Below are 21,013 nucleotides of genomic sequence, written 5' to 3'. Positions count from 1 at the left end.
TGAAGAGAAACGTAAATCTCCAATGGAACCTAAGTCCAGTGTTCATATGGTCGAGCCTAGGAGGGCTAAGGTGCCTAATATTGCCAATTATAGGCCAGAAAAGTATTCTGGTTGGATGTCTGACCGTAGTTCCGATATCATAGAGACCTGGTTACAGAAATGGGACGAGGCCTTCGCCATTTGTGAAATCAGGAATGATATGAAGAAAATCCGTGAGGCCACCATATGCTTAATGAGGCAGCGGATAGGTGGTGGATAAAACAGCAGAAAGATGGATTGGCATCCACTACAGGGAATTTAGAAAACACTTCTTACCTCCTAACAAAGCATCTCGAGCTTGGGATTAGTATCGAAACCTTCGTCAGAGAAATTTATCAGTGGCGGAATACACTGATAAGTTTAGAGAAAGTGTAATGAAGGTTGATGAACCTCTACCTCAGTCAATCCAAGTAAAAGATTTTATCTTTGGATTGAATGATCGGATAAAGATGGAAGTTCGGGCTAAGTATGCGAACACGCTAGATGAAGCAATTGCCATAGCCCTGAACTATGAGGATGCAAAAGGGAACAGACCATGTGGGTTTGTGCACATTGGGACTCAGTATGAGTACCCGAAGAAAACTGGATTTAAGAAGTGGACTAGCAAACGGAGTGCCACACAGCCTACTGGTCAAGCCAAGCAAGCGAAACCAGTTGAGACTCCTAAATCAAGTACCACCATTGGAATGAAAAGAAAAGTAACACCAATGGCAGCCCGGGCTTGGTCGAAGTCTTCTTTGAACCCAAAGCTAAGAGAAAAAGCGAGCAGAGAAGGCTTGCGTTTTAGATGCCTTCAACCTCATCAGTGGAAAGATTGTCCACGAAATGAGGATGGCTGAGATAATGGTCTCAGAATGCGACGTGAAAATGGAGGTAAGTCCCAGAGCAGAACAGATGCAGATTCAGCTAGGGGGATCTTCTCAAAGGTCAGTACCTATTTTTTCATGTGTGTCTGTTGCTAAGTTAGTAGCTAGTGCACCAGATAATGTCCTGTCAAAGCCCGCAGCAACGGGGTATACAACCTTTAATGATACGGAGTTAATTAAGATGAAAGCGCGAGTAGCTAATCATGATGTCATTGTGTTGTTTGATTCAACGTCAATGCACAATGTAATTAACTCCAAGCTTGTAAAGAGGCTGAAACTAAAGACTGGCCCATCTGACCATGCATATACAGTCAAGATGGCAGATGGAAGTTCAACTGAAGTATGGGACCAAAGGGTTACCCAGTTAGAGCTTCGAATTCAGGACTATGCTGAGAAGCTTGATTTTAAAATAACAAAGCTTGCTCATGCAGACATAGCCCTGGGTAAGGCTTGGCATTCTAGGAAGAATCCAGCCATAGATTGGAAAAAGCACATTTATCAATTCAAGATGAATGATGTGCTGTATGTCTTACGAGGTGGAAAAGATATACCTGAAGGACCGTTGGTTTCCGTAATGGAAATTCAAAAAGCTCAAGAAGAGTTTTTGTTTCTTTGTACAGCATCGATAGAGCCGATTGATGATTCTTCGGCTAGTACTGATGTTGCTCAAAATGGAGAGATGGCCGAGCTGGCTGATCAAATAACAGAGGAGTTCTCTGATTGTTTTAGGGATGAGCTACCTTATGGGTTACCTCCAAAGCAGAATGTTCAGCATAGGATTGAACTAATCCCAGGGGAAGAACCTGTAAATAGACCTCCCTATAGGTTGAGTTTTACCGAAGAAGCGGAGGTACGAAGACAACTGGAAGAATACCTCAAGTTGGGGCAGACTCAATCAAGTTTCTCACCTTTTGCTTTGCCAGTGATATTAAAGAAGAAGAAAGATGATACTTTTCGCCTCTATATAGATTAGAGAGCATTGAATAATATCACTACTAAGCACAGGTATCCGATGGCTCGGATCGATGATTTGCTAGATGCATTACATGGGGTTGTAATTTTCAGTAAGATAGATCTTAAATGTGGCTACCGTCAGATCCGTATTAGAGCCAAGGATGTGCATAAAAAGGCTTTTAGAAGCAGGTTTGGACATTATGAGTTTTTGGTAATGCCCTTTGGACTTACCAATGCTCCAGCTACATTCGTCATGCTTATGAACGATTTACTACGTCCTATATCAGAAAGTTTGTAGTACACTTTATTGACGATATTCTGGTATTCAATAAGAGTATTACTAAGCATTACGAACACTTAAGAATAGTGTTCAATACTTTGAGGAAAATCAGTCTTTATGTAAATAAAAAGAAAACTATGCTGTGTATGGTAAGACTTGAATATTTAGGATTCATAATTACTCCTGAGGGGGTGGAAATGGATCCAAAGAAAGTGGTTGCGATACTAACATGGTCAATCCCTCAGAGTTTGACCGCTTTGTGATCATTCTTAGGATTTGTCCAATTTTATCGAAGGCATATCAAGGGATATTCCGAAATAGTATCACCATTGACTGATCTGACCTCAGATAAAGTACCTTTTATATGGGGACAAAATCAACAGGAAAGTTTTAACACCATAAAACAAGCTGTGGTCTCAAGACCGGTGTTAAAAATAGTTGATTCCCTGAAACCGTTTTTCCTTGAAACCGATGCAAGTGGCATTGCGGTAAGAGCAGTTCTCCTTCAAGAGGAAAGGCTAGTAGCTTTCCAAAGCAAGAAGCTTTCTCCCTCTCAACGAAATTGGCCAACTCATGAATTAGAGTTGTATGATGTTGTCCATGCTCTGAAAACATGGAGACATTATTTGTATGGGTCAGAGTTTTATGTTGATGTTGATCATGATACTCTGAAACATTTTTGTAAACAACCTGACTTGAGAGGCCGCCAACCTAGCTGGGCAGAACTCATGCAGGAGTTTGACTTGACGATTCGGTACCGAAGAGGGAAGGATAATAAAGTTGTTGATGTGTTGTCACGCATTATGCATAATCTGAGTTTCACGGTATAAGAGATGACCGAGATTAGAGAAACTCAAAAGATGGACGAGTTCGTCCAGAGCCTTTGGCCTAAGGCTCATGTATTTAAACACGGGGAAAAGGATGACCTGGCATCCAGAAAAGACCAAACTTATGCAAGATATGCCATAAGTGATGGTATGCTGAAAAGAAATGACAAGGTAGAAGTACCTAGTCAGAATGATCTCAAGCAAAGAGTCGTTCAATAATGCCATGATAGCCCATGTGCGGGACATCCAGGAGTCGAGAAGACATATGATCTTGTGAGACGAGATTTCTTTTGGCCAAAGATGAAAAAACATATTCATGAATATGTGACACGTTTTTCGTGTCAAGTAAGTAAGGCAAAGCGGGTAAAGCCACCCGGACTTTTACAACCCTTGAAAATACCACTAGGTAGGTGGGAGAGCATTTCCATGGACTTTATTGTAGGTCTGCCTACGACACAAGGTGGATATGATTCTATCCTTGTGGTGGTTGATCATCTTACCAAGATGGCTCACTTCATTCCAACTAGATAGTCTGTTAGTACCCCGCAAGTGGCAGATTTGTTTATTAGATATATATTTCGTTTGCATGGATTACCCAATCCATAGTGTCAGACAGTGATGTCAAATTTACCGGTCATTTTTGGACTGCGGTGTTTAAGACACTAAGGACTGAGTTGGGATTGAGTAGTGGGGATCATCCAGATACAGATGGTCTAACAGAAAGAATCAACCAAATTTTAGAGGATATGCTTAGAGCATATGTGTCATTGAGGCAACATACATGGGACAAGTGGTTGCCATTGTTAGAATTTGCCTACAATGATAGAAAACATTCCTCTACAGGGTTCAATCCGTTTGAGCTGAACTATGATTATAGACCAGCGAATCCAACGAGAGTTGGAGTACCTCCGAAAGTGCCTAGTGCTGCGAACTTTGTGGTTCAGATGCGGGAGATGCTAGCACTTGCGAGAGCTAACATCCGCCAAGCTATGGATAGAGCTAAGGCGTATGCGGATGAAACCCGATCCGCAAGAGTATTTAAGGAAGGAGAAAAATTTTTTCTCAGAGTTCCTTCGCACTCTAAGTCTTTGACTGCAGGAGAGTGTGCTAAGTTATCACCTCGATATTGTGGGCCACGGTTAATTCTAAAAAGAATAGGCAAGGTAGCCTATCAATTAGAATTACGACAGGGTTGTTAGGTGCACCCAGTGTTTCATGTTTCTCATTTAAAAAAAATTTTGCATATAGGTGACTCACTAATCGAGGGTGTTGTTTTGTTTCGGGAGATAGAGGATAATGCAAGACACAAACCAACAAGAATCTTGGACCGAGGAACAATGCAAGTACGCAATCGGAAGATACCCACGGTGTTGGTTGCATGGCATGGTTTAACTCTATCAGAAGCTACCTGGGAATCCGTATACTAGTTACGGAGAGTGTTTCCAGACTTTATCATCGAGGACGCTAATGCCTGAAAAGGGAAGGAATGTTACGCTCAAGTCGAGGTAACATGACCTCGGAAGGGTCAGTCGACATTTTCCTTTAAAGCATCAATGTTTATATTACATTTGTTTGGGCTTTAAGTAAATGATCAGAAAGGAATTAAAGTCAAGGTCCTTGGTGAGGGTGATATGGCACTAGACTAGGTGGATCTAAGGCTAAAGGGTCTAAATGCATTAAATGTACCAAGGGACAAATGATTCAATGTTATCCCAAGAAAAGGGTAAATGATGCATTTAGGAGGTACCTTAGAATGAAGACATGTGGCATAATAGATCCATCTAGGGAATTTTGGGGCTTGGTGGAATTCGTAAGCAGGAGCCTTCACGTAGCGAAAGATACAGAGTGCTTACTACCACTGAGGTTGGCTGGGAGGTGAATTCGTGTGCCTATGCCCGTGATTTGAAGAAAAGCCAGGAGTAAGCAGGTTTGGATGTTTCAGAAGCCCATCCTGTCTCCGCTATCCAAAGAAAAACTGCAGGCTGCCTAGGACCCTTGTGAACTCTGCCGCTCTCCAAGGATCTCTACCTCTAATTGCAAAGATGAACTATTCCCATGCGCTCCTCTCTGCTACGGGCATCTCAGATAAGGAAGCACCACTCTACGTGCTCTAGATTGTTGAAGTCTCCCCCAACAATCCAAGAGTCCACATCTGAAAGGCACTCAGAAAGTCTCCTCTAGAAAGCGGGGCAGTGTTGCCAACAAGCGGATGCATATACGTTCAAGATCCCAATCTTGGACTCCCCCTGCCCAAACTCCCATCCAAACTGCTCGCCCTGCAATGAGCTCTCCCTGATTAAAAACCTCCGGGGCAACTGCCTGTGAGACCGAGATGCAAACTCCTCCGCTCCTACCTACTATTGGAGACCAAACCTCTGGGCCTCTACCTGGCAGGAGGTAGTGACGGCGTTCGATGTCTGCCGCCAAGAACATATGCTCCTGAATCATAAGAAACTCCACTGCCCGACCAGCCACTGCCCTCTGTAACTCCTGGCGAAGTACTCAAGTACTCTGGCTAGCTACAAGCACGGTCAGCATCGTCCAACTCATGAGGAGGGGGAAGCAAGAAACAACACTCACCTGTGAGTGGGAGCTTGTTCCAAGAAGACTTCCTTTTGCGACTTCAATGGGGGTCTGGAAGGCGAGTAGTCCGTATCTGTCCTCCGGCGTACCAAAGTGGCTACCAACTCCATGCCTACCTTTCATGCCCACACAACATAGAGGAAACGTCCAGCCCATACAACTCAGCACACTTCTAGAGTGGCATGTAGTGCGACTGATCCAGCTTGACCTCAGGTGGCAGTCTAGACGATCACTCCTACTGCCACGCCACAGGCTTCTCCTGCGTGAAGCCCAGCTCAAATTAACTTCTGCACCATGGGCGAGCCATAGGTCCAAACCTTGTGGACCCATCCAATCTTCCATCATGCGCGATAACTAATCACCAAGCATGGCATCGAACATAGCTGGAGTCAACTTCTCTACCCCTGTGGAACCTCCCAACTGAGTGTGTGTGGGAGTCCATTGCACTGATTGAAACCCCTTTCCAAGACTGCAAAACCAAAAGCATCACCTCCAACGGCATGGAATAGGAATCCGGAATCTCAAGGTAGTTCCAGGGCCCCAACCTCCAGAACTCCCTAGGAAGAAGTCGCCCGGACTGAAGCAAAGGCACCGAGGACTTGGGGGACGAGCCACCTCCCCCAGAGGTCATGCTATAAGATGAAGGGTGAGAGGGGGGGGAGTAGTGTGATGAGGCGAAGCTGTACTCTAAGAAACCGTTGGCCTCAGCTTCTGAGAGGACGAAGAAGCCCCTGTTTGCAGGCTTCCACCCTTGCTAGTGGGCTGACGGTTGAGCCCAGGCTGCCAAGGATCTCTAGAAGCTATGGGGGTGGGGAGGGGGACTGTCGGGTCGGAGGGGGGGGGGGGGAGGGAGGAGGGAGCGGGTGTGGTGAGGATAATGACAAATGGGCGAGAGGGCGAGGGGAGGGAGGGAGGACCGAGGCAGATGGAGAGGCGGCTGGTGACTGCGGAGAGGGGTCAGGAGGGGGAGAAAGGCGAGGGGAGGGGGGGAGGCAACCTCCCCTGACGCAGACGAAGAGGCCAGGGATACAGCCAGAGTCAATCTCTAAGATCTGGCCTACGGGTCTGGAGACTCCTCTACCACCATAGTGAGTCTATCGCCTTGTCAATCGCAGCCCCCTGCACCTCCTGTGCTTGCTGTTGCTAAGTGACTCTCTGAGTGCCCGGGGCCTCTTTCCCAGCGAGATCCTCTGGGGGATCAGACTCCTCCATGGTTTGATCTCCCTGAGACTGAGGAGGGGGTCCCCAGACTCCGACTGGTGATAGAGGACCTAGAGTCCATCTCTTAGTGGATCCTTCTTGAGACTCTCGAGGGGGGTGAGCTACGTCAGACGATTGAGATCTCATGTTTACTAGGCCAGTGCCTCCATTGTAGAGAGCATGGACACCTAGCCAGGGATTGTTCTCGAGGCTCGAACACTCCCATCAGTTGTAGGATCGTTAGCAAGAGCCGGAGGTGGACAGGCAGAGTCACCTGCCCAGGTAGCAGCAGCAGTCATAGACCCCCTGGGTGGAGCCCTCTAGTGGGAAGTGGACAAAAGTGGAGCATAAGAAGATATCACCACTGATGTGGCTGACTCGGGGGGGGGACTCTAGTACTATGCCAAATGCTCTGCCAATGGAGGGGAGTACTCCCTTAGGAGTCTTAGAAATCCAAGCATCACCGAAAAGCGAGGTACATGATGGGACAAGTCCATGTCCTCTACAATAAAGCCATGATACCAAGGGAAAAGGAAAACCAGGTGCAGGCCAAGATAAATGGGGCTCTGCTCAACTAGTGCCTGGGTGGTGTCAGGTGAGCCAAGCTAAGAAGGAAGACTCCTCGTGCATAGATGGTGATCTCCTAGATGTGATCCCCCTCTAATGCTAAACTCGCATGTAACCAGTCGCGGATCTGGCTCCTAGAAGGGGTGAGCCCTACTATCTGGCCCACTACTGCTCTATTCGTAAAGGATTGAACTGCTTGCTTGACCTACTGTTTGTCTTGGGGAGAAAGAAGAACCTTGACGACTGGGGAGTCGAGGGGGCTGCCATTGAGCCCTTCTAGCCAGACAAGTGTCACTAACAAGTTTCCTTTGTCCAAGAGATAAACAATTAACCCGAAGCTTCCAAGGTCTTTAATTGCAATTGTGGCACTTTGGAGTTCTTGTAGAATTCACCTCTCAGAAAAGATTCTTCCAAAAGTCAGTGAGAAACCATGCACCCAGATTTGAAGTTGGGGACTTCTGAACTTTATTTGCCAGGTGCAGCACAGAATTTGAGATGGCTGACAAAGCACAATCAAGGTCACGTCACAACATGGGAATAAGTCCGTGCAAGCTCAGAATTAATAGAGTCGAAGAAACTGCTTGTCTTGATATCTTGAACGTTGGCGATGGATAGGCAAGATTGAGTCACATGTTCAAGCAAGGCCATTCGAACATTCCGACAAAACGTGACGAAGGTCCACCCCAAGCTCCAACGTGCACACATTGCACATTACAGAACCGGGAGAGACCACAAAATGCCTGGATTCAGCCTTCTTTTTCCAAAAATCTGCCTGCAGCTTCTCTCATTACACAACTGCCAACTACATTCCTTCACAACGTTCCATCGAGCGCCCAACCAGCCTCCTTCACCCAACACTCTTTGAGGAGCGCAGCACGCTGAGAAATCCAAGCGGAAAAAGACCACTGAATCCGCCTATCTTTACCACCTGAGCCTTTGTCTAGGGTACCTGCTGTGAGAAAAGTTGTCTGCAAGCGTCTTGCGACATTCTCTCAAAGGTGTTCAAACTCCCTAACCACGGCTACAAGAGCCTCACCACCATAGCTAGGAGCTTCAAAGACTTGAGCTTATATAGGGGGCTGTAGGGCCCAAGTTGACCAGCCCAAACAGGCCAACCAGCCAGTCGCTAGTAGGGCTGGATTTAGCAACCCTATGGGCTGACTTTGGAGGGGCCAAGGCTGCCTAAGGCGCCTTCCCCAGTCCATTCCCTACACTTAGTGTTGCCCTTTGGAGGGCCCTAAACCTTGCAAATATGTTGCATGGGGTGCTGCAGTTTGCTGACAAGGCAGCCAATTGTCACTACAACCTGGCCTTGACCCTGGTGCATGTGACATTCCCCTCTTCTGAACTTGTTAGTAGGTCGATACCTCACAATGCTTTGCCCTAGCAACCCGAATTGCTGCACAGTGGCCTATGAATAGGAATGGATCCATGTCACTCGTGCCTAACTTGTGGGCTCACAAAGGGGTCACGGCATACAACAAAATATCTTGGGTCAAAATGTGTGTCACAATGCTACCTAGTGCAGGGTTGCATGTGACATTTCCTCCTGCTTAAATTCTGGATGATGGTAGCTACTAAGGGATGGAGTGAATCTGCCAAGCGACTGTGATCATGGTGGCCACCAACTGCTGCTTGAAACTTAACTGTCCTCCCAAAAAACTGGGGAATAACAGTCTAGTACTGGGACTCATTTGGTGCCACTCCAAAAGGCTATGCTCTGCTATGATAACACAGCAGCACAATAAAAACTCCTGGGAGCAGGTACTGTCACAAAGACTAGAAGCTGAACTGCTGTGGCCAGTCATCCCACCACACTACTACTGCAAACTCTTGATCAATGGGTGGTATGGTACTTTGATGGGCTCCAAGAAATATAAATTGCATGCTGTCCTCGTGAACTGCTGAGGATTGACTGGGCTGCTGATGCGGAGGCACTATGCTCTAGAAGGCTAGTGGCATGAAACTGGCTACTAAGTGCTGACATGCACCCTCCCCACTGCGAAAGATCCACCCACATAGAAATGATGGTGCTCCTCCATGTATTGCTGGGGTGATGACAAAGCTACTAGGGCTAGGCAACCAAAACTGAAAGCCTGGAAAGTCCAGAATACTCACATGCACTCTTGGAAACTCAGGTACTGCTGTCTGCATAACTGCAGTGAGAGAAAGCTGGAATACACCTACCTCCTCTACTAGTGTGATAATTGTTGAGGGTAAGAATTCTGCCACCCTCCTAGAATCTGGAATGGTGGATGAAAATGCCTCCTGAAGAACCTAAGTGATGCATGAGTGATCCCACTCTTCTAGAAGCTGAAACTGTAGCTGTGTCCCAATGGGACTGAGAGCATTCCTCTAATCAATAGACTAAAAAGGATGCTGCCCGAAGGAATGAAAGAGCTGCTGAGCACCCCTCTACTGAATCTACTAGCTAAAATGCTCCTTGAAAGGACTATGAGATGTCCGAAATTGCTCAGAACACCTCGTCTGCAATGACTGACTGGTATGCCTCTCCAAAGAGCTGAAAGATGTATGTCATAGCTTCTTCTCCAAGGGATGCTGGGACTGAGCCTGTCCCGCTGAGGTACTGATGACACACTAAGATTGATAAGCACACCTCTTATGAATCGACCAAACTGATGTCATCACCAAGGAAACTGCATGTGTAGACACTGGTCACTGCTACTGCTGGTGGCTCGAGATGTGATGGAGAGGAAACTGCATGGCTAACCTCCCGAAGTGAAGGACACAATAATGGGAAGGCCTCATCTTATCCCTCAACTGACTGATACTGCTGACTGATAATGGGAAGGCCTCGTCTTATCCCTCAACTGACTGATACTGCAACTGCTACCTCCTTAAAGAACTAAGGAAGGGGAACTGCAGGACTACCCGCACTGACTTCCGAGGAGTTGCCAACCTCCGTACAGGTGATAGCTACACCTGCTACTCTAGCTATGAGGGTACTCCCTCCTGCTAGGCCTAAATCTAGTCTGGCAAACTCTTGAGACGCCCCCTCCTGCTGAGCATCAAGGCCAGTGGAACTGGATATTAAGCCCACTAGTCTTGAACACTCCTAATGAGAAGGTGAAATGTGAGTCATCCCGACTAAAGCTGATGTAGCCAACTGAGCTCCAAGGGTGGTAGCGTCATAGAAACTGACTGTAGGTGATGAAGACACCTGATGGCTGGAAGACCCATCACACCTATCTGTTGCATCTGGGGTGTCCCCTTGGGTGGAAGATCCAAGAAAAATAACTGTAAGGATTAGACAACCCCCTTGGGTGGTGGACCGAAGAGGCTCATCTACTGCAACTTCTAATGGGATTTCTCCAATCTGGTTGCCTGTAATATGTATGTGGGTGAGTATACATTACGTGCAATATTAGTACACTCATAAAAGCAGTGAAAACAAATTTATGGAGTCACTTCAATGATTGACTTGGGCTTTATGAAGTATTGTGTGAAGTGTGGCATCTATCTGATAATTTATAAAAACATTCTCTTCAAGGTAAAATATTCTCAAGAGCTGTAACATGGAAAATTGTAAATCTCTAAAGACTCATGGATGGCAGTGATAAGCTTACAGTGAACGACAGTTCAGCTTTGATTGATGCCAATGTTTGTAAGCAGCTTGTGGGGAGGCTTGTTTATTTGACCATTATGGGGCTAGATATTGCTTATGCAGTCCATCACTTGGGTAAATTTATGCAGGAACCAAGGGAGGCACATTGGAAAGCAGTACCATGAACTGTGGGTTTGTTTATGCAAAAGCTGAAGACATTGATCTTCATGGCTTTGCTGTTCTGTGAATAATAGAAGGTATACAACAGATAATGCACTTACTCTTGGCTCAAAAGCAACAAACGGTTGCTTTATCTTCCACTGAAGTAGAGTATAAGGCAGCTAGTATAGCAGCTTGTGAAGCTATTTGGTTGATGCTACTTTTGAAAGAAATTGGGATGCCAGTGTAAGAGTACAGCAGTGTTTTGTGACAAGGAAAATTGTATATGCTAGGCAAATAATCTTGTTGTTCATGAAGAAATAAGCACATGGAAGTACATATACCTTTGTAAGACTAGAATATATCCAATGATACAAATTTAGATTTTTTGTTGTTCTAAATCTACACAGAAAATAAAATAGAAATCGAAAGAGAAGAAAAAATAGAGGTAAACAAAAACTTTAATGAAAAACAAAAGGAAGACATACTTAGCAAGCAAAGCAACACTTATGTCCTCATCAGTGCCCAAGCAAAAAAATAGAAGTACAGTCTCATTTATCAGGGAAAAAATATGGATCTTATCTTCTACACCACAAATCAGCAGGTTAAAATTATCTTTATGAAACCATGGGTTGCAAGAAATTTGAATGGTGCGGACACATGCTTGGGATGCAAGATATGAAATTGAACATTAAGGGAGATTGTTAGAGGTTAATGCTCAGTTAACTGTACTCATTGATGTCATTTCCTGACCAGCCAGTGGTCATTTTAAAATTCTGACATCCGCTTAGAGAGCTTATGAATACAATGAGTTAACAAAAAAATTTGACTTGCCACGCGGCACTACTGCATCATTACGGATCCTAGAAACCCTAAAATTGTAACTACATAGAGTAGTTGTGTTTTCTTGAGTGTAGTTCTCACACACACCATGTATGCTGTCCCTCTCTGATTGTGAGGGTTTTATCAATACAAGTCGGCTGTTTTATGTGTTCCTAATTGCATCTTGTTGCCCCAACAACTAGTGTCTCAAAGGCAGAGGTTTTGGGCATCTGGTCTTGACACCCTTCCTACAAGAAGGAGATAGAGGGAGCTTGAGCAGATCATGTAAGCTTTCGTTCCGACCTTTAAGGACCAAGACCCCAACCCTAGGCTGAAGGATGCTGCCTGTGAATGGTAAAAACAAGAGAGGATACGAACATGAATGCTTACCGCAATGTGAGATGAAGACTTGTAAGAAAAGTGGTAGGAGATAACGATTCTTGCCGAACAAGGATGTTTTTATCAAAGGTAGAGTAATATAATATTATAATATATTGGCAAGATTTTTCATATATTATTTTTTAAAAGTTTCAAACCATTGGCGAATTTCAACTTTTATTATAATTTTTCTTTCAAATTTTGGCAAAATATTCTAGATCATTTTAAAAACTTTTGTTGTTCCCAAATATGCTAAAAATTAATAATATCAAAAGCTACCTCTCTTTTCTACTTCACAATCTGAAAAGACATGAAATAGCCAACACTTAAAACTAATAATACCAAAAGCTACCTGTTTTTTCTATTTCACAGCATTTATAGAGTATACAAAGCATAAAATTCTTCAAGTGTAAGGAATACATTGTAAAGAAAGTTCTCAAAGTGGAGCTCAAATAGTCCAAAAAGTGATCTCAAGGGACATTAATGAAAGGGTACCACCCTTTAATTGTGAATCTCATGTAGCATTCTTTCTCACTTTGCATTCATCCGCCATCTCTCTCCCACCTTGCATGTAGGTCGAAAGAGAAACAATACTCTCACGAGGTCACTCGTCCCCAAAGGGCCAATTCGCATTCAAATTTTGCATGCATTGTACACATTTGCATTCTTGAAAAGCTTGGAGCTTCACATTTGGTATCGGAGCAGTGACAATCCATGACAGGGACAGCTGGGGAAGAGGAAGAGCATGTTGAGACAGGGCAAAAAAGTTTGAGACAGAGTTACGAACAGCAGGCGTGAACGTAGAAGAAGAGTGTGCGGAAAGGAGCCCGTACAATTAGGCTATGAGTCGAAAGGCCTGCACAAAAGAAGGCACTCGTGCACACGGGACAGACACCTGGACGGGCAACGACGCAGAGGCTTGCACTTCCGTACGGCGAGACTGGGTTTCACTGGCCCTGCTGCATACGGCTTTGGAGGGCGAACGGCCCCTCTGCATATCACAAGATCTGAATGGACGGCAGAAGGCTGTTTGCAAAGCTAACAGGGTCGGAGGCAAGAGGTTTGTGAACCCTGGAAACCCTAGATTTTGGAGCCCCTAAGACAAGGGCTTTCTCTAAAAATTTTGTTCTTTGGACGGGGAACGGGCTGACTCCCCTGTGTGAATAGACCCTTAAAACCCTTAAGCCGTGAGCAAAAGAGAACCCCCCCGTTCTCCCTAACGGAAAGTCAGATCGCAATAAGATTGTAAGGGGATGATCCACCTAACAAGTACCTCCTAAAACAATATCTAGACCTCCAATCCACTCAAAATAAGTAGCCCAAATGGAGAGTACCAGTTACAGTAGAAATACAAGAAGAAGAGCCCAAAAGAGTGAAGAGTTTTTTCGACATAAGTGAAGCGGGAGTCGGATAAGTACCACCAACTCTATAACACTTGACTTTTGCTGTAAAATCAACCCCTTTTCTAAATTAAAGCAAGTCATTTTCTCTCTTGTATTACTAAAAGGTAAGAATGGAAGGGGAAGGGATACTTAATAATGAACTTGTCCTTTTTCCTCCACTACCAGAAGGAGATAGGGAGAGAACACCATCACCTCCTCTTGAAGGAATAATTTAGATGAGAGTTACATACATATTGAATATGATAATCCACGTATAAAATTACCTTCATCTCTCCTTCAAGAATCGCTTGATAGGGAGTTTTCCTTTAGAAATGAAGGGAGAAATGAGTCCATTCAAGAGCAAGGCGCTACGCCTTTAACTCAAAATCCCATACACATGGATTATAATCCAAGTGCAAGAGTGAGAGAGGAGTCTCCCGTTCATAAGTTGGTTTCTCGACTTAGCCATATGATTGAATAGTCCATTATGACGAAATTAGGGACTAAGAGAGTCCTGAATTTTGGGGATGACGATTTAAGTACCCCTTCTAAGAGATCCAAATTTCAACCCCGAGAGAATATAGAATTCCTAAAATATGATGGAGCAAAAGAGGCAGATAAAATCCTCAATTGGATTCGCCATTTTGAGCTATTTTTTGCCCATCAAGATAAGACTTATCACGAGAAGCTTGCTCTTGCCACATTGCATCTACAGAAGGATGCTTTGATGTGGTGACCCTTATTACAAATAGGAAAAGAGCCTATTCTTAATGGTCCAAGTTTGAAGAGCAGCTTAAGGCCACTTTAATGCCTCCGAGGCATGAAGAAAAATTAACCTTCCTTGGGAAAGGTTCAGGCAATTAGATAACGAGAGTAACGCTGAATTTACAGCCAGGTTCTAGAAACTCTCTTTATAGTTATCTGAGAAGAGTGAGGATGATATAAGGAAGAAGTATTTAGCAGCCCTAAGCCCAAAAGCGAGGTATGAGGTTAAAATGTTCAACCCAACCACCCTTAGAGACCTCACTAAATTGACTAAGATTGCTTACAGGAAATTGAATCATCATAAACCCTTCAACAAAGGAAAGGAGAAAGCTATTGTACAAAATGTTAACAGCCAATCACGTCCTGAATGGATACAATTTCCTTCCATGACTAACGATGAGAAGAAAAAGCTAATTAAAGAGGGTAAATGTTTCAGATGTAAGAAACATAAGCTAGGGCATCCATGGCATAAATGTCCTACTCTTATAGCCAAATTTGCCAAAACAATTCTGTGAAAGGAAAAGGCAAAGCATCCAAGAAGGAGGGCAAGGCTTCTATCTCCTCATCCCTTGACTCTACAATGAACCATAGTTACCAAGGAACGAGAACGTTCCAAAATTTCAAGTGCCAAAACGGGAACGTTCCGGAAAGGGGGAACAAGAGAACCGGAACCGAAACGCCACATCATATGACACGTCATCAATTCATATAAAAATATACCAATCATGAAAAGAATGAGTAGATGGAGGGATGGAGCGAGTAGATGGATGGAGGAGTTGGATGGAGAGAGGAAGTAGATGGAAGGATGGAGGGAGGGAGTAGAAGGATGGAGAGAGGAAGTAGTTGGATGGAAGGAGGGAGGGAGGGAGTAAGTAGTAGGAGAGCTGCTAGATGGAGGAGTCGGGATGTTGAACGAGGGAGAGAGCAGGTGGAGGGCTGCAGGTCAAAATGGTGGAAAAAAGGCGGCCGCTGCTCACGGAACAGGATTGAGGAGGAAACCCTAAACCCGGAACGCTAGGTTTAGGTCCGGCTTCCGGAACGGGGTTCCACGCGTTCCGGATGGGGGAACGGCGTTCCCTGGTAACTATGCAATGAACATAGAACCAAGAGTAAATGTTATCCATTCAGCCAATATTGGTGTATGGTTGTGTGAACTGAATAGAGAGTAGGCATATTCATTGTAGAGTATGGACAGAGAATAAAGAATTTTCTCCTCCATGTAGAGCATCTTATAGGATGAATAGGGCTGAAATAGAAGAGTTGAAAAAAGAGATTGATAATCTATAGTCTCTATAGATTAAGAAGCTCTTCATCACAAAATCAGCTATTACCAAGGTCTACCTAGTTCAATGAAACATTTGGGTGAGAGAACATTTTTTTAATACTGACCAATTTGTTGAGAATATGTTTCAGCTGATTGAGCAGGTTATTATGAAGAGATTTCAGCAGCTTCGTATTCAGAAGAGGATTCTGAGCATGAAGAGATATGGAAGTGGCACATGCAATGGTACTTCTGCATTTTGGATATTCAGCATCAAGAGGAACCAGAACTTGAAGATGAGATTCTGATTCAGAAGGATCGTGTACTATCAAGAAAAGATTATTTGCAGATTAGGAAGAGGAGATGCAAATGTACAAGTCAAAGAGAAAAGCGTACGCAAGAGAAAGAGACAAGAGAGGATCTAGAAGAGGAGTTCTGCCCATTCAAGCAAGAGGGAGTTTCATGACAAGAGAAATCACTAATCCATGATTAGTAGACATTAGAGCATTAATATATATATTATACACTAATGGTGTAACATGTATTTGTATTTATGATGGACATCGACCGATTTGTTATGGCGGTGGATCATCTCAGTAGACAGAACTAGTCGAGCTGGAGCCACTGCTTCAAACGGCATCAAATTTGGACATGTGACACCTATTTTGTTAATAAAGAGGTGCACACACGTGTCTAGGTCCTAAGGGCAATAGGAAGGGAAGGGTGCATTAAGGTGCATTGAATGGTAGATGCATGGGTCATAGGCTAAGGTTAGGTGTAAATCGGAAGATGGAACTTGAGTGATCTCAAGGGACATTAATGAAAGGTAAGTCGAAAGAGAAACAAGTACTCTCATGAGGGCGCTCTTCCCCATGGGAGAGCCAATCGGCATTCAAATTCTGCATGCATTGCACACATTTGCATTCTTGAAAAGCTTGGAACTTCACCCATCGTTGAGTTCTTCCTACTGTACTGAGTTTCCAACTGGTATTCGAAATTGTTTTTGAAGAGCGAAGTGCTTAGATTTGCTGCAATTGAATATTGAAGCTATGTCTTGGTTCAAGAGATGTTTCACTACCAACCCAAGTGAGGGATGAAATAGACACTGTCATTGGCAAGTTAGCTTCCTCAAGAATAAACATACAAGATCTTAGAAAAGATCTTGAGTCATTGTCTTTAATTGCTTCACATATGGAATTTGTCCATTTGCAGCATCTTGCATAGTACTTTCACTTTTTGGGAATCCAGGAATTAGGCAATAGAAGGATAAGCCTCTTGCTATACTTCATTGGGGTTTTGGGTAGTCTTATGATTGAGTGGATCACAGCTTTCTAGAGGGCCTAATGAGTAGGATGGACTTCTTTGAGAGATGGAATTGGGGTGCCTTTGTGCTATATGGGAGGAGCTCATCAAGCTAGCTGCTCATCAGGGGACGCATTGGAGACGCCTTCATCACACTTGCAAGGGTGCCTCCTAGCCTCTTTTCTCTCCTTTGCAGCTGATTTCTTGGACTACTATTTGAGAGCATATGACTTTGCTCTTGTAGGCCAGCAACTCTTGATTGGCCAAGAGCATGAGCTTCTAGACTTGAGATCGTGAACGATAACACCTTGTATGCAGAGGGGACGATCTTGAGTTAAGAGTGAAAAAGGCTGGATGAACATATTGGGAGGAGAGGCAAGAACAACCGAAAAGCGGGCGAGAGCAGATATGGCACCTATCACTACCTCAATAAACATTTGAAACAAGGAGATGATGCACTGATAGATGACCCAAATCCATATTACTTCGGGTTTAGCATGCATGACAATACTCCGGTGATGCAATGGAAGCACTACTCAATAGATCGAGATGATTTATGGAGTCAGCCATATGCTTTATTAGAAAAAATAGCACCATTAAAAGAAACTAGATTGGTTCTTGCAACCACAAATTGCTGGCTGTACGCCTCCCAGCAAGCATTCTCATTGTCCTTTTTTTACCTCCTGCCACCCATCTCAGGGCTAGTTGTGCCTCCCACCTTACTTGCCTTCTATTGCCTTTCATTTGCCTCCTTTTGCTCAGCTTCCAGCTTACTTAACCACCTCATGCCCTTTTTCCTCCTCCCCTTCCTTGCCTCTTTTTGCCCAGCCTTGGGCCATGTTTACCTCTGATCCCTAGGCTGCTTTTCGCTCTTTGGCCCCTGCCCGGCCTTTTCTGTTCCTTGACCTTCACCTCCCCTCTGGCTTGGCTCTCCCCTCCTCTCTGCCACCTCTCTCTAGCCACGTCTCATTTCCTCCTCTTCCCTTTCATTCTGTAGCTACGACGCCTTATTTTGTGGAACGGGGTCTCACATGTTGACCTTTGGTCTGGTGAGAGGATCTCATGTGATAGCTCCTTTAATTCCTACCACTGTCAAGGTTTTACGTTCTCCTAAGACAAGCAACGCATTGAGTCTTGAAGTGTAGATTGGGCAATAGTAGGATGCAATCAAGGCTTAACCCTACCCATAGTGATATTCTAGCTCGCATTCGTACCCAGCACCAGGGACAAGCTTTGCCATTGGCCAATCCACAATCAGGACAAATACCAGACATGGGCGACTTCACCTGCTTCAAAAGAGCCATCTGGATTCTGATGTTCTAACAGGTTGTCACATATGATAGAGCCCATCACATCTTACTGCAGAAGCCGCCCCCACCTACCAAGCAATCAGCTTCAGCAGCAGTAAAATCAATTGCAGACGCTTTTCAAAGGGGAACATAGACCCAGGATGTGAGCACAAGCTCAGATTCTCGCCCTGCCTCTTCAGGCATTGCATTACCTCTAGCTTGTGGGGATATTCCAGCTACTGTCAATGTTTACTGCATCACACAGATACGTCATTACTTTTGGTACTAGGTTGAGATAAGCACTTAGCTCCATTGTTTCTTTCACCAACTGTGTAATTTTTTGTCTTGTCGTTTTTATCTATAGTAGAAATTGATAGAAACTCTTGTTTTCTTCCTCTTTCTTGAGCTTGCATCCCCCGGTCACATCTCCCGTTCAGCTTTGTTTTTCCAATTTCATGTGATGTCTATTACGTGCAACTTGTGATTCTTATTTTCATCATAATTTGTTAGCTCTTGCTTAAAAGAATGTGATGAGCATACAGTCCTTTTGTCTAGGATAATTACACTCCAAGCTGCCCATGCTTTGTTCCACCGTGCACAAAAAGCTCTTTGTATCCAGTTTCAATAGGAAAGGGCACCCTTAGAGACTGCCCATCTGTCCACTGTTCTGGATTGAGCTTCTCTTCCTAGAATGAAGGTTTGAGATCCGAGAGGTTCTGTTCTCCAGAAAAAGAACAAGCTTGAAGACAAGTGCACCCTCTCATCTGGAGGGACTATGGAAATCTCCTGACCAGGCACCAGATGTTCAATTAGGCACCACTGCCAAGCCTCAGGTGGCTTTGATGGTCTTCTTGTCATTCGCAAAGGTTCGAAGCTACTATGAGGCTGACTCTATAACAAACTACCTAGGCTCTAGATAGCCATGTAAACCTTGATGATATAATAAGGCTAGTTGTTGCCCTTTAAGGATTATAAAGCGTGTCTGTGCTGTGCTCTCTAGCATGCAATAAGCAAGTCTGTATCTTTGTGTGTATCTCTGGTTTCAAATATAAGAGTTGATTATAGCCATGGTCATTCTGTTGTTGCTTAGCCATGGTTACTATCTTGTTTTGACAGTTTTGACCAACATTTCCGTAATTGCATCTCAACGTGACTTGTGTTACCGCCCTAAATCAATTCCAAAGTCCCAAGAATAAGCATGTTGAATATAAGTGCAAACAGGCTAATTCTTCATAGATGGCTCAATGAGAACCTACTGGAGAACTGATTTGATTGTCCTCTCTAGATAGTCCGGACGATTGCAGGCCATGATCACCACAGCTGCAACAGGGTCCTGCAACAAATAGTATTGGTTGTGATAAGCTGCTTGGTCCTTTTGCAATGAAATCCAGAAGCCCCATATCAGGGCATATTAAGCAAAAGCACTGGTACATCATAAAAATAACAGTTTGAAGCATTCCAGAAACCTTCTCATATCTGCTGCTTTCAGGAGTGTAAACAAGCTAAGTGTGCTATTTTCTGGATGAGCACTAACTAAAATAAACACACATTACCTCAGTGCTCCTCTCTGTGAGTCCCATTGCCCCTTTTTCTGCCACCGAAAAATATGCATTAAAGACTCTATCAAAAGATGAGCAGTCTCACACAGAGCTGTAATGTCAATTTACAAGTCAACCTCTATAAAAGACCAACAGTTTACAAGTTTTTGTGAAGTCGATTCCAAATCATTGAAAGCAGGAGAAAGTATTGCTCACGATTTGAGAAAAACATCCATAAGTCACTCAAAAACCAATAAGAAAAAAGCTGGGAAGAAATATTGCTCAGGCAAGGCACATCTACCAGCCCTCATGACTTGTGAAAAACCTCAGTCAGCCATACATCATTGACAGCAGTAGAAAATATTGCTCACGCTTAGCACATACAGACTCCACCCTTTAAGAAAAACCTCAGTAACTCAGTCACTCCACAGTAGGTAAGACGAGAGATCAAATCTACTTACTTTCAAGCTTCTGAAGCGAGGAACTCAGCTGTTCATTCTTCTCTTCAACCTGACGCTTTTCTTCTATATCATGTCACAATAAGAATTCTTTGTTACAAAGTGCCATTCAACATGACTTACTGAATGCCCACAAAAAGCAAAGATAGAACCTAAGCATAAATTTAAGAATCCTAATGAAATATAATATAATGTCCTCCTTAACTTTACTCCTGATGCTCCAGACAGGGCAGCTACCCATATAGCAATTAGGGAAATGTAAATGTCAATATCTCGACATGAGTTTATCAGCTTTTGAAAATTTTGAGAAATGCACCAATTACACGTCTTCTTTTTGTCTTTCAGTAGCTTCCAGAGCAACAAAGTAATTTTTGCAACAAAGAAACCTGGGCAGACACCTTCCAAAGACACGATTTTTCCTGTCTGTTGACTGATCTGATCAATAAGCAGCCGCATTTGGCTGGTACAGTGATTTTCTGCCTCTATCTGCAACAAATCCACGAGTTAAAAAGCAAAGAGTAATTCTGTCAATTCCACTTTAAAATGATGTACACACACAATATGTCAGGAATATGTAATAGAATCCATGAATCCATGCAAAGAGCCACTATAGTATTTTGACAGTGCACAGTGCCCCTCAATTTTCCAGTGACTTCAAATACACAGTGGGACCCACACTGACCACATGCCTAGCATAATCAGGCTTTTGGGAAAGTTTTATACAACAAGTCTGTCGATGATGCCATTGTCAACACAATTATTTATAAAAACCTTGTCA

General features: G+C 43.9%; 1 protein-coding gene across 1 annotated transcript in view; it reads right to left on the bottom strand.

Annotated features, from left to right (window-relative positions):
- The window catches only part of CGL1 (alpha-1,3-mannosyl-glycoprotein beta-1,2-N-acetylglucosaminyltransferase), a 133,449-nt gene that overhangs the window by 90,650 nt on the left and 21,786 nt on the right, over positions 1-21,013 (bottom strand). The window contains exons 3-6 of the mRNA XM_087387696.1: positions 20,634-20,721; positions 20,239-20,301; positions 19,793-19,830; positions 19,496-19,572 (exon numbers count right to left, since the gene is read on the bottom strand). Of these exons, the coding sequence (XP_087243822.1) occupies positions 19,496-19,572; positions 19,793-19,830; positions 20,239-20,301; positions 20,634-20,721 (266 nt within the window). The remainder of the gene's footprint in view (positions 1-19,495; positions 19,573-19,792; positions 19,831-20,238; positions 20,302-20,633; positions 20,722-21,013) is intronic.

The sequence above is a fragment of the Dipteris shenzhenensis genome, chromosome 2 (genome assembly GCF_047967505.1).
Source record: "Dipteris shenzhenensis isolate YYH24624 ecotype China chromosome 2, Dip_SZ_1.0, whole genome shotgun sequence".
In the NCBI taxonomy this organism is placed as follows: Eukaryota; Viridiplantae; Streptophyta; class Polypodiopsida; order Gleicheniales; family Dipteridaceae; genus Dipteris; species Dipteris shenzhenensis.
This window is presented reverse-complemented; position numbering and strand designations above follow the sequence as displayed.